This window comes from Anguilla anguilla, chromosome 12, assembly GCF_013347855.1.
Source record: "Anguilla anguilla isolate fAngAng1 chromosome 12, fAngAng1.pri, whole genome shotgun sequence".
Taxonomy (NCBI): Eukaryota; Metazoa; Chordata; class Actinopteri; order Anguilliformes; family Anguillidae; genus Anguilla; species Anguilla anguilla.
The window spans coordinates 41,050,567-41,065,361 of record NC_049212.1 but is presented as its reverse complement, the minus strand read 5'-3'; the positions used below and the strand labels follow the sequence as shown (position 1 = coordinate 41,065,361).

The window sequence follows — 14,795 nt, the reverse complement described above, 5'->3', positions numbered from 1 at the left end:
TGGGTGACTGACGAGCGTTTTTATGTTTTTATGCATGCTAGGCTAAATGCATTTGCAGAATATAGCGTTTTTTTCCCCAAAGATGGTATTTCTATATATAATTGCTATATAAGTGTGCCGCTGTGTTAACACATGACTACGGTTGCGGGTCAGACACTCTTACTCACGATAAAAAGAAATTTTAGGATAGCGTTTCCAAATTGCTTGTGTCGAAAGTGCTGCGACGGAAACAGCGATAGATTTATCCACCAGCCGCATCTGTCAAAAATGTAAACAAGTAATCCAGTTTTCACGATCGGAAAAAATTTATGACAACGTTAGCCAGCGAAGGTAGTTAGTTTACGTTACGTAAAGATACCTCGATTGAACTAACTTTTGCATCTGACGTGTCTTGGTAGCTAAACAAAGTTGTGCTAAACAAAGGCGTCTTTTTCTGATGAAAACCGCTGGTCAAAGCGTTTTTTTCATAAATTTAAAAATAACACTGTTCCAAAATATAGCTGAGAGCGCCTATGCCCTCTGAAAACCTAGGGAAACTCCTGACAGCTATAGTGTTCATATTTGCACTGACTGATTTAAAAATTGCAAAACACCTCTGAGTTTTAACGCTAGATTCTAAGACAAAGACCTCTGAATACTGAGTTAGGTAACTAGTTTAAGGACCTCTTGAGTTTCTCTTAGCCAAGTCATAAGGCCTCTGAGTTTCTAGCAATGGATTCTAAGTTGCTAGACCTCTGAGAACCTCATAACTTCAAAACAAGTTCCCGAATCTCTGAGATTAAGCTAGAGGGGGTGCTGGTGCCAGGGGGTGTTGGTCCTGGGGGGTTTGTTTCTGGGGTGTGATAACTCTGTCTTTTTGCTTTCTCTGAATTTCCTGCTCTGAAATGATAAATGTGATTGGATTACTGCTGTGTTGGTACTTGCTATGAAAAAGGTTTTTGATTGGATGGGATCAACTTGAGTGGGTATGTAAAAATATGTAAAAATAAATAAATAAACCGACAAACCATCAAATTTTGACATTAGCACATTTCAGAGCTTGTTAACGTTGCTGCTTTTTATTAATGGATTGATATCACTTTATCAGTTTCGATTGCTCAGTGCTCAGCAGTGCAGCATGAATAAGAAAATGTAAATAACAAAAAAAGCAAGCAATTATTTATTATCTTCACCATTAGTAGAAGAGCTCATTTACTTTTGCTACTACTGAACAGTTTTAAAATCTGAACTCGTATGGCGTGAATTCCCATTCCATAAAGAAAAGGATTAAGTATTGCAGAAAATATTGCAAAATATATAGACATGAATATGCGGGCTTTATAAGGTACGTTACTCATGTTAAAGCGACTTTGAATGAGCTCAAATAAGCATCCCACTGCATAGTTAATCACAGCCATTAAGTGTGGGGTGCATGTTTGAATAGCTTTGATTTGAGATTCCTTGGAAACAAACAGGCAGATTCTGAGTATTTGCGCATAGGAAAACAGTATCATGAGGATCTGAGAAAAAGGTGAAACAAAAATCAGTGCTAGTCCTACATAGTTATGTAACGTTGTATCAAAGCAAGACAGCTTAATTAAAGGGAAATTCATACAATAAACTTTTTCTATAAACCTGCCACAAAATGAATACTGAAGAGTTAATATGAAATAAAGGGCAAAGTACAGACAGGGAATAATCCAGGATAATACAATGGCTGCATAAGCTTTTCTAGGAGACATTAATTGATGATAGTGTAACGGGCGACAAATAGCAACATACCGGTCATAGCCCATCACTGCTAAAATAGTAAATTCAACTGTACCATATGAGTGTAAACAGTATATCTGTAACAGGCAGTGGGTCAAAGATATTTCATAATAACGAGACATAAAATGGCTAAGCATGGATGGTAATAAAGATGTACTGCCATACACTCCATTAACTGATAAGTTACATATAAACAAATACATGGGCTCGTGCAGGCCTTTCTCAATGTAAATTACGCCAATTAGAACTGAATTGACCAATAATGTGAAAATGTACAAAAAGAGTAAACATGCGAAATATAAATATTTTTGATCTTCCAGTTCAGTGTAGGCCGTCAGTATGAAGGACGTCACTGCTGATACATTCTCCATGGTCCCCTGGATGTAGAGGCAGTGCTGTGGAGAAGAACGTGAGGGTTTGTGAACATGTTTTAAAATTTAGAGGACTTAGAGCCTGCTGGTACTGAATCAAATTAACACGTGGCGTTGTTGAAGCACACGATTTCCCCAAGGTGTTAATGGTGGAGGTGCTGCACGGTGCTGGATTCACAAGCAACTCCGCAGTCATCGGAGAAAAATCCATAAAACTTCAGATTCAGAAAAATGCATGGTGATGCGATTGAACATAATTGGCATCAGTATTCGTTTTCACCAGGGCTCACTGCTTCCCACCACCGCTGCTGCTTACCCTCTGCGGAGGGGGGAGGGAACCTGTTTTTCATGTATATATATACATATATATATATAGTTTACAAAAGAACATAATTCATTAAAACAAGATACAAGAATTACAAGATCTAAAAATCTCTTATTTCCTATTTCTTTATGGAGACAGGAACATTTTAAAACCTCGGTCAAGTTCTTTGGTTTCCTCAAGCTGAATACAAATAGATTTAGGATCTTAACTCTTTCCTTGTATTGTTTGCATTCTGTACCTGAAACCAATTAATTTTCCATTCTTTGCACTTTTCCCAAGACCTTGTATGTCTTTCTTATTCTATATTCACATTTTCTTACTCGTTTGTACCAATAGAAAAAAAAATTCCTCTTATTTCTGGTTTCTGCACTAAGTTTGAGACAGCAAAGTAGCCCCTATTCATATAGTACTGACTAAATTAAATTACATTTACCATAAAATAGTCTAAAGTATGTCTGGTTGAATCCCCCTATAAGTGTCAATTGTCACATTCTTCCTTTACTTTTTAAATTTCACACCTGAAAATGATTTAGTTTCCACAACCCATATATATTTTCTTTACACAATACATTCCTGCACAATATATTCATTAAGAACAATTAAAATAACAAAGCAGATTGTGTAAGGCTTCTAATTATGATAAGCAGGAAGCAATTATCAGCTGTATTTATATAAAATTTCCCTGCATAAATCTAAAATCTTGAAATAAAATATCACACTGACAGTAGTACTCATCTCCAATTAATCAAGGTACTCTAATTTCACCATAACAAGAACATAATTTATTTTATGTATGAATACATTATGATGACTGTGACTATTATTACTATTATTATTATTATTATTACTATTATTATTATTAGTTGTAGTAGTATTATCCATTCTTATCATGACCATCATAACAATAAATAAAGAATAAAGAAAGACTGATATAATGCCGCTGAGGTCCCAGTGAAAGCATCATAAAAATATAGAGAACGCGTACGCTAAAAGGGTGCCAGATATTTAGGTAATTACCTGTTTCCTTTTAAATGTTTTTGATGCCTTCGGAGAAAAGCTTTCCGATCGTCCGAGCGCCGGAAGTTCTGCTGTCCTGCAGACTGTGAGAGACGTCTACCACTGAGCCTTTTATGATGACAGAACCATGTATAAATACACACCAGCATGTGACGTTACAGGCCACACCGCTCAGTACCTGTGAGGTATCGCCATATTCCCATTTCTCGTTTAGATACAGTCATATTTGAATACTTTTACAACTCCAGAGGAATAGGAGGATGTTGTGGTGCTAAATCCCAACAAAATAGAATAGAAGTTTAACATCACCTGGCCAGCAAGGCTTGAGTGGGAAAACTTGCTGCTCACTTGTCCTGGCCATAAGGAAAGAGGGAGAACCTCATTTATGGGACACACATTTGGTGCTACAGTCAAGCACCATGTAAAAGCTCCTTATGGTTTCGACCCTGTGCGATTTTGTTTTTAAGCATGACAGCGATCTCTGTTGCTACGCAGTGACAGGAGCCAGAAAACCAGGCTTAAATGCAGGAAAGTTAATTTTGGGTTTTTTATAGCATATGCAAGCTTCAAATAGATGTATCATACATGGAGATTGGACAATTACTGAGGAAGTTGTGGTGTTTTGAAGTTAGACATTTATCCTGAATGGGCTGCCAGAAAACCAGAGATTTTCACTGCCAAAGATTGACAAGGGTTTCCCACACTTTTGTGACATATTTCCCTAGCAACCATGTGTTTAAATAGACACCAGTTACACCAAATTACACATAATGCATTGTGGTGGTATATTCTACCTATTTGATGTTGAATGCATGGAATACAAATATTTAAACTTCTTAGAAATCAACTTTAATGTAGGTTGAAAGCAGAAGTTGGGATCCTCACTGCCTCTTGTTCACACCCACTCAGACTTTGAATTAATTTATGCAGCCTTAGTCACACCCCTGAAGTATTATAGAATGTTTTCCCTAAAGAATTTGCATTTATTACACATTTTGTATGGTCATAGGTACACATGCTGCCAGAGATATTTTTTGGTTCATTCAAAATCAATAACAAACCCATGTCCTAACCTTTCTTCAAGTTGCTGAACACAACTGTAGACTTGCCTCAACCCTCAGACTTACCGTTTTCCTAACCCCAACCCTAACCCTAACCCTAGCTGAACACTAGTTTGAGCCCTAAACCCTAATTGAAGCCATTGATACCTTTGCAAACATCAGAAAACCAATTTAAAATGGATGGAAAACATGAATACAATAATACAAATGAAAAATAGTAAGTTTGAGGTAAAACAAAAATGTTTTCCCTAAAAAATTTTCATTTATTACACATTTTGTATGGTCATAGGTACACATGCTGCCAGAGATATTTTTTGGTTCATTCAAAATCAATAACAAACCCATGTCCTAACCTTTCTTCAAGTTGCTGAACACAACTGTAGACTTTCCTCAACCCTCAGACTTACCGTTTTCCTAACCCCAACCCTAACCCTAACCCTAGCATAACACTAGTTTGAACCCTAAACCCTAATTGAAGCAATCGATACCTTTGAAAACATCTGAAAACCCACTTAAAATTGATGGAAAATATGAATACAATAATACAAATGCATAATAACAAGTTTGAGGTAAAACAAGAATGTTTTCCCTAAAAAAATATGCATTTATTACACATTTTGTATGGTCATGGGTACACATGCTACCACAGAAATTTTTTGGTTCATTCAAAATCAATAACAAACCCATGTCCTAACCTTTCTTCAAGGAGCTGAACACAACCGTAAACATGCCTCAACCCTCAGACTTACCGTTTTCCTAACCCTAACCCTAGCTGAACACTAGTTTGAGCCCTAAACCCTAATTGAAGCCATTGGTACCTTTGAAAACATCCAAAAACCCATTTAAAATAGATGGAAAACAAGGTAAATAACATAAATACAACAATACAAGTGCAAAATAATAAGTTTTAGGTAAAACAAAATGTTATGTACATGTATTCTATCACATAAAGTGTAAAAGGCAGTTTAGAGCTTCATTTGTAATGCGATTTGTTAATGGTCTTACACTGTGTTTCTCTCTTGCTGAAAGTCATGCACTCCCCAGCAAACCCTCAGGCCATCATTAGCTCATCTGCTGAGTATAGTTGTATGGCAGGTATAGCTGAGATGTATAGCGTATGTGGGGGGTCCTGCTTTTCAAAGTTGAAGCAACTGTCTAATGCCAGGAATGGAGGACAGTGAAAGACAAACCTGCATGCTATATGTATATATGCATGTAGTATATTTTCTAGTGGGAGTATGATCGTTAAGATACCCCAGGTGGGCCTTAATCTCAGAATTGTAGTACTTGCAATGGGCCTTGGATTCATCTCCTGGAACATTGTTTTAAGTCAGGCTCACTCTGCCATTCTTTTCTGTATATTTTAATATTTCTCCACTTTGCCATAATTCTAAATAATAAGCTAGCGTTCGACTCCGTGAAACACAAACATCTTTCCAATCTATTATGCAGTGCCCGTGGCATTCAATTAAAATGATTGCGATGAAAACAATGCAAACAAAAGCTGGACAGGCTACCACGACCTAGAATTTTAAGTGTCTACTTCACAGTCAGTACACGTACAATACACATACACAAAGCCATTAAAGCGATAACATTTCCACATACAGTTCACATAATACATTCAGACGGGTGACAAATTAAAGGATTAGAGTAATAGAGATAATAGAGTAATAGAGTAACATGGGCTGGGTGATATTCTCGCAGAGCAGAAGCAGATTCCGTCCTATTAAAATGGTTGGGTCAGATTTGAGTGGATGTGATCTACCTTGCAACAAAAATTGAACCATACAAGCATGTCCATATTTCAGAGTACAGATATTTATTGTAAAACATTCAAACAAAACATTTTACATTTTACATATAAAGTGATTCTAAGCACTTTAAATGGATAGTTCTCTTTCTGGATTTATTTATTTATTTATTTATTTATTTATTTATTTATTTATTTATTTATTTATTTATTTATTTTTGTTGTGCATGTTTTGATCAAGACAATTTTTGTGTGCAATTCAGGGTATTTAGATGCTTAGACAAGTAATGGCAGGTAAGGTAGTCAGAGGTTCTTGGTTCAAGACAAGAAAGTTGAAGTAACTCCAAAGTAGCTTGCATAGCGTTGTTATGCCTGCAGAGCTTGTGCGTATATATACTGCCTGATTATTGCTCAAAACTTGAGTTATGGATTGAAAATGATTTCCCTTGGCCCATGCAACCTGCGCTCTGTGGTGGGGGGTGGTGGGGGGGGCAGCTTCATGAACATTACTGTAGGGGCCCTTGGGAGTGAAGAGCTGACACAGCCTGAGAAACTGGGAGGAAAGAAATATATAAACATGATATAAAACCTGATTTTTATGTTCTTCACTTGCCTGTGAATAATGCTATAGCCTTACTCTGCTGATGTGTTTAGATTTTGGTAAAAGAACCTCTCTGTACAAGCATCCTGAAGTCAACTTTTGGCTTTAAATCATGATCTACAGAATGGCGCGAAGCTGCAAGGTCATCAGAAACTTAGTCAAAGTGTCTAAAATACCCTTCATCGAACACAAAACTAGCTGAGTGAATTGAAAAAACAAAGCAAAACAAAACAAAAAAAAAAACTGATGTAACATCTCCATAAAAATAAATAAAACTCCAGAAAGTGATCTGTCCATTTAAGCTGTGCCGATTACTCATTGCTCAAAAATGCATGATGGTAAGAAAATGTAAATAACAGAGACAGAAAATGAAATGGTCATCACCTTTCTTTATTCTTTATTTAGCACATTTTTAAAAGCCAAAAACACAATTTACACATACACAAATTGAATAAAAAGGAAAACATGCAAGGGAAGCCCAAAAAGGGAGGAATTTCCTGAATTAATATTACAAGAGTCATTATCACTCTGAGATATGCACACGAATGCATTCACTCTCACACACACACACACACACACACACAGGCATTAAGAGACAGATCAAAACAGTTAAAAGTAAGACAAAAAAAGAAGAAGACCTTTACAAGTGTTCACTTTCTTTTCTTACCACTGAACAGTTTTAAAATCTGAACTCTTATCGATTGAATGCTAATTCCGTAAACTACAGGATTGAACAATGGGGGAAATATCAGAATGTAAAGGCTCATGAACACACGAGCTTTGTGTGGAACATGACTCATGTTGAAACGACTCTGGATTATTTCAAATAAGCCTCCCACTACAAAGTTCACCAAGGCCAGTAAGTGTGGGGTGCACGTTTGAATAGCTTTGATTTGAGATTCCTTTGAAGCAGACAGGCAAATTCTGAGTATCTGCACATAGGAAAACAGTATCATGACAAACTGAGAACAAGGTGAAACTAATAGAAGTGCTAGGCCAACAAAGCTCTGAATAGTTGTATCAAAACAAGACAGTTTAACTAAATGAAAATTGGTACAAAATACTTTTTCAATGATCCTGCCACAAAATGTGTGCTGTGCAGCAAATACAGTAAAAAACATGGTGTAGATTAAGGGAGCCAACCAGACTAATGTAATGGCTGCAGAAACCTTTCTAGGGGACATGAGGAGGTGATAGTGTAAAGGATGACTAATAGCAACATACCGGTCATAGCTCATCACTGCTAAAATAGTCAATTCAATTGTAGCATATGAGTGTAAACAATATAGCTGTAACACACAACGGGTCAGAGATACTTCATAATTATGAGACATCAAATGGCCAAGCATAGATGGTAATAAAGATGTACCACCGTACACTCCATTAACTGATAAATTACATATTAACAAGTACATCGGCTCATGCAGGCTTCTCTCAAAGTATATTGCCAAAATTAGAACTGAATTGCTCAACAATATGAAAATATATGCAAGAAGGAAAGACAAGGAGTATAAGTAAATATGATCTTGCAGTTCAAAGTATGCCGACAATATGAAGGATGTCACTGCTGATACATTTTCCATGGTCACCTGGATGTAGAGTCAGTGCAGTGGAGAAGAATGTAAGGGTTTGAGAACATATTTTAAAACTGAGGACTAAGAGCCTACTGGTACTGAATTATATCAAGATACGTTGTTAGAGAAGCAATTAGATTGAATTAATTTTTTATATGAATTTTCTAAATACCATAAGGATGAGAAGAACAGACCATTCAACCCACTCAATTTACTTAAAGTCAGGAGAATATGAAGCACCCGGTCTGTGCCACACATTGAAAACTGTCTGTGTAAAAACAGTGTAAAAATAAACTTCCTGATATCAGTGAGGACTTTACCTCAGACTAATTTCCACCTAAGCCCTCCTGCTCTGTTGCCTCAACCTGAAAATTGTTTCTTAGGTCCTGTTGTTGATCACTTTTATGAGTTTTAAAATTCAAAGATAATCATCTCTCTTTTCAAATATTTTCAGTTTCATACCTGGAACCAATTCAGTTTTCGATTCCTGACATTTTTGCAAGTGCTTCAATGTCTTTCTGACACATCTGCACATTATGTTAAAGTGTAGTCATCAAGAAGTCAGCGTTCACACATACTACTTAAAGCGATACTTCAACATGACCATAACCAGAAAATGTTATTTACTTTGTACCACTACATTATTAACAGACTGCATCTCTTAGATAATGAAAAAGGAACAAGATCTATACAATATCACTGATGACTACATGACTGACAAAGGTTTAGAAAAATATGAAGAGTAAATATTCTGTGAGTCTGGCAGATATTTAGTTAAATACCTGTTTCTTTTGAAAAGGTTTTTGCCTTCAGAGAAAAGATTTGAGTCCTCGCAGTTGTGTAGTCATACACCACATCCGGATGACTGAGAGATATATTTCTACCTTTGAGTCTTTTATAATAACAGAACCATGTAAAAATACACACCAGCCTGTGACGTTACAGCTCAGACCAATCAACACCTGTGAGGTATCCAACATATTCCCATCTCTCATTAAGAGTGGTCTTGTTTTTAAAACTTTCTAGGAAAGCTGCAGAGTCCATAAGAAAACGTTTTTATGGTGCTAAAACCCAATAAAATATATTAACTCCTTGAACCTGGAGGACGCCAATTGGTGTCATGAAACACTCCCTTTGTTGAATAACTTTTATTTCTGAATGCAGGATTGTTATTTTTCTGTTATGCAGTGAAGACTTCTGTCTCTCAAATATGTCAAATTGACTGACAGTAAAAGCGGATTTGCATTTGACAACCAAAACTACGTTTTAACTAAATTTCAGCTGTTTCTTCACCAATAGTGCTAGCTGGTGAAAACACACACAAAGCACAGAGCATGCAGTTCTAATACTTCAGAAACATGTTTCAGAAATAAATGTTATTAGTAGAACTACTACTTCATGCCATACTCATTCTTAGGATGAAGATGATGGTCGAGAGGTGAAAGTTCACTAGGGATGTTTATTTCCATGAAAGACGACGTACAATTGAGGGCGTCTAAAATAAATGCTGACTTTTCAAAGCTATATGGCTGCCACATGTAAATCAATTGTCATGAGCATGGCCATGTTTTACTTAAACAGCTGTAATTAATGAACGCTGTCCAATCCTCACAAAATTTGGTATGTACGTACAGGACATGATTCTGAGGATGCAGCAGCAGCCAATTGACAGGCTTAGCAATGACCGATTATCATGAAAGTTGGTGAGTATAGTGACCTCTTGACAAGGTAATACCGTGTAAAATCTGGTATCGGTCAACCATTAGGGGGTGCTATAGCAAATATGCAGGTTTTCAAATTGCATATATTTGGATATGGTTATGGGAAAATCCTATAAATTATATCTGTATATCCTGCTCCTTCAGAAGAACAACTTTGCCTCAAGAAGTAACATCAGCAAACATTTTGTTTTTCCACCATTTTGAATATTTTTCTAAACCTACTTTTGCAAACTAGTCTGGGGCCATTTGGCCCATCGTCACCAAATTAGGCTAGAAAGAAACGGCATAGTATGAAGCTTAATAATGATTTTTTTTAAATGTCGACCTTTCAAAACAATGTGACCACCACATATGTAGCAAACCATTGTTGTGGGCATAGGCATTTTTACTTAGACGCCTGCAACTCATGAACACCACATTCAATCCTCTTGAAGTGTGGTCTAAATGTACAGTCCATAATTCTGAGGAAGCATGCACGTTTTGGCTCATGTCTGCCCATAGTTGGCGCTATGAAATCAAATAAGTTAAAATAGATATAATTCTTCAACTGTTTGACCAAACAGGCTGTAAGGGGGACATCTCATACCCCACCAGGGAACAACTTTGTCTTAAGAAGCAACAACAGCAAATATTTTGTTCTTTAGCCATTTTGAATTTTTGATAGAACAAACTTTCACCTACTAGTCCTAGGCCATTATGCTTAGTGTCACTAAATTAGGCTTGAAATAATCTGTGGAGTCTGAAATTGAATAATTATCAAAAAGAATTTGAGACTTTCAAAACAACATGGCCACCATAATAAACAGTTGTAGGCGTGGCTATTTTTTTTTTTTTACTAAAACAGTTGTGACTTGTGAGACCATGAAAGTTTGCATACATGTACAATGGTTGACCCAGAGACAGCATGATAATTTTGGTGGTGCTTATCCAATAGCTGTAAAAGAAAAATTAATAAAAGCCTTTAACTCCTCAAATGTTTAATCTTTGAATGCTATGTCTTTGTGTCAGTCTGCCATTGAATGTACAATCATGAAGCCATATCTGAAAAAATGTAGCCGCCTTCAGCCAATCTGTTGTCACTGGGCATGTGACAGGCTTAGCAACTGATTTGTTAACATCAAACCTAGGGAATGCCATGTCACATTTTGGGTCAGACTGAAATTTATTTATTTTTACCATTCATCTAGCATGTGTCATTACACCTTAAAATGCATCATTGCCGCATGATGCTTGGACCCCATTAATTTCTGCTTGCATACGCTATGACGCATATATATATATTTTTTAAGTTGGTTTCCCAATTTCTCAAAAAAAATCAGTGTTAGTGCTTCCTATTACAAATGGTTTTGATTGATTGATTGATTGATTGATTGATTGATTGATTGATTGATTGATTGATTGATTGATTGATTGATTAATTGATTGATTGATTGGTTGATTGAACAGTTGGGCTAAACTAAGTGGGTGTCAACAACAAAGCCTGGTGACTGAAAGCACTTTAATACTTTACAGTACAGATATTTATTTAAATACCTATAAACCAAACAATATTCAGACAAGCTATTTTCAGCATTTCATTATCTCATATTATTATTACTTTATGATACATAGGGTTGCCAGAGTTAGAATTTGTAAACCAGAAAGCAAGCATGGACACATAGGTGTAGTTTGACACATGGGGAGGGGGCAGCATAATGCTTGATCGCAAAGTGAACGGGGAACTGGAGGGGGTAGTTAGGAAACAAAAAAAACTTCAACTGTGGAGATGAAATGAATTAATTACAAGCCAGCAGTCAAATTTCAATCAGCTATTCAGATTGAGCATTCATATTGTCCAGTCAGAACCATAAACCGGACCTGTACAAATAATTTGAAAACTGGACATTCTGGTCCAAAACCAGCAATCTGGCAACCCAGATACAGGAGTTTCCAGATGGCTGGTTTTGTGATGCAGGGTACAGCCTAACAATATGTTAAAAAAAAAACCAGAAACACATCTTTTTTTCATCATCACCATGAGTGGTGTTCACTTTACTTTTCACGACGAAACAATTTGAAAATTTGAACTTTTATGGCTTGAATGCGAATTCCGTAAATGACAGGATTAAACAATGGGGGAATTATCACAACGTAAAGTGACAGGAATATGCGAAATTTATACAGTACACGACTCATGTTGAGACGACTCTGGATAGTTTCAAAAAGGCCTCCCACTGCATAGTTAAGCACAGACAGTAAGTGTGGGGTGCATGTTTGAATAGCTTTGGCCTGAGACTCCTTAGATGCAGACCAGCAGATTCTGAATATTTGCACGTAGGAAAATAGTATCATGGCAATCTGAGGACTAGGACAAACAAGAAACAATGCTATTCCCAAATATCTATGAATGGTCGTATCAAAGCAAGAGAGATTAACTAAAGCGTAATTCATACAATACAGTTTTTCTATATACCTGTCACAGAATGAAAGTTGGAGAGTTAATATGAAATACAGGGCAAAGAACAGAGAGGGAGCAACCCAGGATAATACAATGGCTGCAGAAACCTTTCTAGGGGACATGAGATGGTGATAGTGTAATGGGTGACAGATAGCAACATACCTGTCATAGCTCATCACTGCTAAAATAGTAGATTCAACTAAAGCATATGACATTATACAGTATATCTGTAATAGACATAAAGTCAGAGATATTTCATAATTACGAGATAGCAAATGGTTTAGCATAGATGGTAATAAAGTTGTACTTCCATACAGTTCATTAACGGATAAGTTGCAAATAAACAAATACATCGGTCCATGCAAACCTCTCTCAATATATATTACAACAATGAGAACAGAACTGAACAGTAATGTCAGAATGTATAAAAGAAGGAAACATGTGAAGTATAAATATCTGTGATCTTCCAGTTCAATGTATGCTGTCAAAATGAAGGATTTCACTGCTGATACATTTTCCATGATCACCTGGTTATAGAGTGCTGTGGAGAAGAATGTTGTTGGAGAAGGGTTTGTGAACATATTTTAAAATGGAGGACTTACATACAGTACTACTGACACTGAATTAAAAAAAGAATTTGTGAGGCACATTTATTTGAAAGAGTTAATCATTTATATGGAATTTACCAATGGTTACGTTTAGATACATGCATGCCAATACCCCAATTATTGGGAGTAATCAGTTTATGCCAGTATTCAGATTATTGTATATACATTGATATTAGTAATGTGATCACTCAATAGTTTATGTGATTCTTTCCATAATCGGTATATGCTCAATGGAAACTGTACACGGCAGCCATGCCTGTTTTCAACATTACTTCTGCCTGACACGCACAGTTACAAAAAGCTGAATGAAATCAGAGTAAGACGTCAACAAGCACCAAAAAATCGTAAGATTGGGGAAAATCCAGGCATCTTAATTGGGATTTGAATATGCAATTTATGACCTTTCACCAAAAAAGATAATAAGATAAATGTCTTTACATAACCATTTCAATAATGAGAGTCTTGCCATATTCGGAGTGAGATGGGAGTGTTGTTGTGTTTATAATCACACCCAAGGTGTGATGTTACAGATCAGATAATAACCATAATTATAATGACTTAAAACAACTGCATCACTGACAGAATAAACAGAAGCACATCTATATGACACCTTTGATGTGTTTGTATATGACAAATAAAGTTGCTAAAAAAAAAAAAACACATACGATAAAATTCTTACAGCTGTTCCATTACCTGTTTCCTTCAGAGAAAAGCTTTCAGAGTACTTCCAGTTCTGCAGACGCACATCACATCTGGGTGACAGAAAGAGATGTTCCTATTGTTGAGTCTTTTATAATGGCACATCCATGGAAAAATACACACCAGTGTGTGACGTTACACCCCAGACCAATCAATGCCTGTGAGGTATTCAACATAATCCAATCTCTCATTAATATATATTTTTTAATATCTTCTTTTTGAAACTGTCTAGAAAAGCTACATGAGTCCATATGAAAAGGCTGTTGTGACGCTAAACCCCAATAAAATATAAGTTTTTTAATAATTAAGTTTAACATCACCTGTCTAGCAAGGCTTGAGCGGGAATGTAGACACTCCGTGATCCTACAGAGCCCTGAAAGGCAAGGTGAAAATATATATTTTTTCAAAATGTGTTCTAGTGTGATGGTAAGATTTATACTTATTTTACGTATTTCCAGGTCTATCCCCTTGTTCATGTGAAACAAAATCAAGGCCCCTTTTTAAATATACAGCTGCTGCATACAAATACAATGGGTGACAAATTAACCCCTTTGCGCACATGCAGAATCTGGCCATTCCTTGCCCATTTAAGGGATACCCTGTTTAAAACTTTATAACTGTTTATGCTCCACTGAGCATCACAGAGACTTGAAAAATGGTTAAGCCCTTTGTAATGTTAAAATGAAGCAAGACATTTGTACCATTTACAATACTAGTTTGCAATGAAATACTGAGAGATTGCAAATATGCAGCAGGTTAAACTATGCATGTCCTGTATCAAAAACTCATTGACCACAAGTGGGTCAAATCTAAGGGTGGATATGTATAACTACTTAACATCTATGAATGAAAAAGTAAACAGTGTACCCAGTGTCTATC

At 36.2% G+C, this 14,795-nt stretch overlaps 2 protein-coding genes across 4 annotated transcripts in view; both read right to left on the bottom strand.

Annotated features, from left to right (window-relative positions):
- The window catches only part of LOC118209126 (olfactory receptor 52L1-like), a 31,336-nt gene that overhangs the window by 4,973 nt on the left and 11,568 nt on the right, over positions 1-14,795 (bottom strand). Inside the window, exons 1-2 of one of the 3 annotated variants that reach the window (XM_035384284.1) lie at positions 9,234-9,464; positions 7,302-8,466 (exon numbers count right to left, since the gene is read on the bottom strand). In XM_035384284.1, coding sequence (XP_035240175.1) covers positions 7,528-8,460 — 933 coding nt within the window. In that variant the 5' untranslated portion in view covers positions 8,461-8,466; positions 9,234-9,464 and the 3' untranslated portion in view covers positions 7,302-7,527. Of the gene's footprint in view, positions 1-7,300; positions 8,467-9,233; positions 9,465-14,795 lie in introns of those variants that run through there. The other 2 variants (XM_035384281.1, XM_035384285.1) reach the window with 2 other exon arrangements.
- LOC118209127 (olfactory receptor 142-like) lies at positions 819-3,551 on the bottom strand. The gene is made up of 2 exons (XM_035384286.1): positions 3,463-3,551; positions 819-2,144 (listed from the first exon to the last, which is right to left on the bottom strand). Exon 2 carries the CDS (start codon positions 2,118-2,120, stop codon positions 1,188-1,190), a length of 933 nt encoding a protein of 310 aa, XP_035240177.1. The 5' UTR covers positions 2,121-2,144; positions 3,463-3,551; the 3' UTR covers positions 819-1,187.

Excerpts from the sequence above, each read along its gene's own strand:
- LOC118209127 (XM_035384286.1), bottom strand. The coding sequence starts at position 2,120 with ATGGAGAATGTATCAGCAGTGACGTCCTTCATACTGACGGCCTACACT.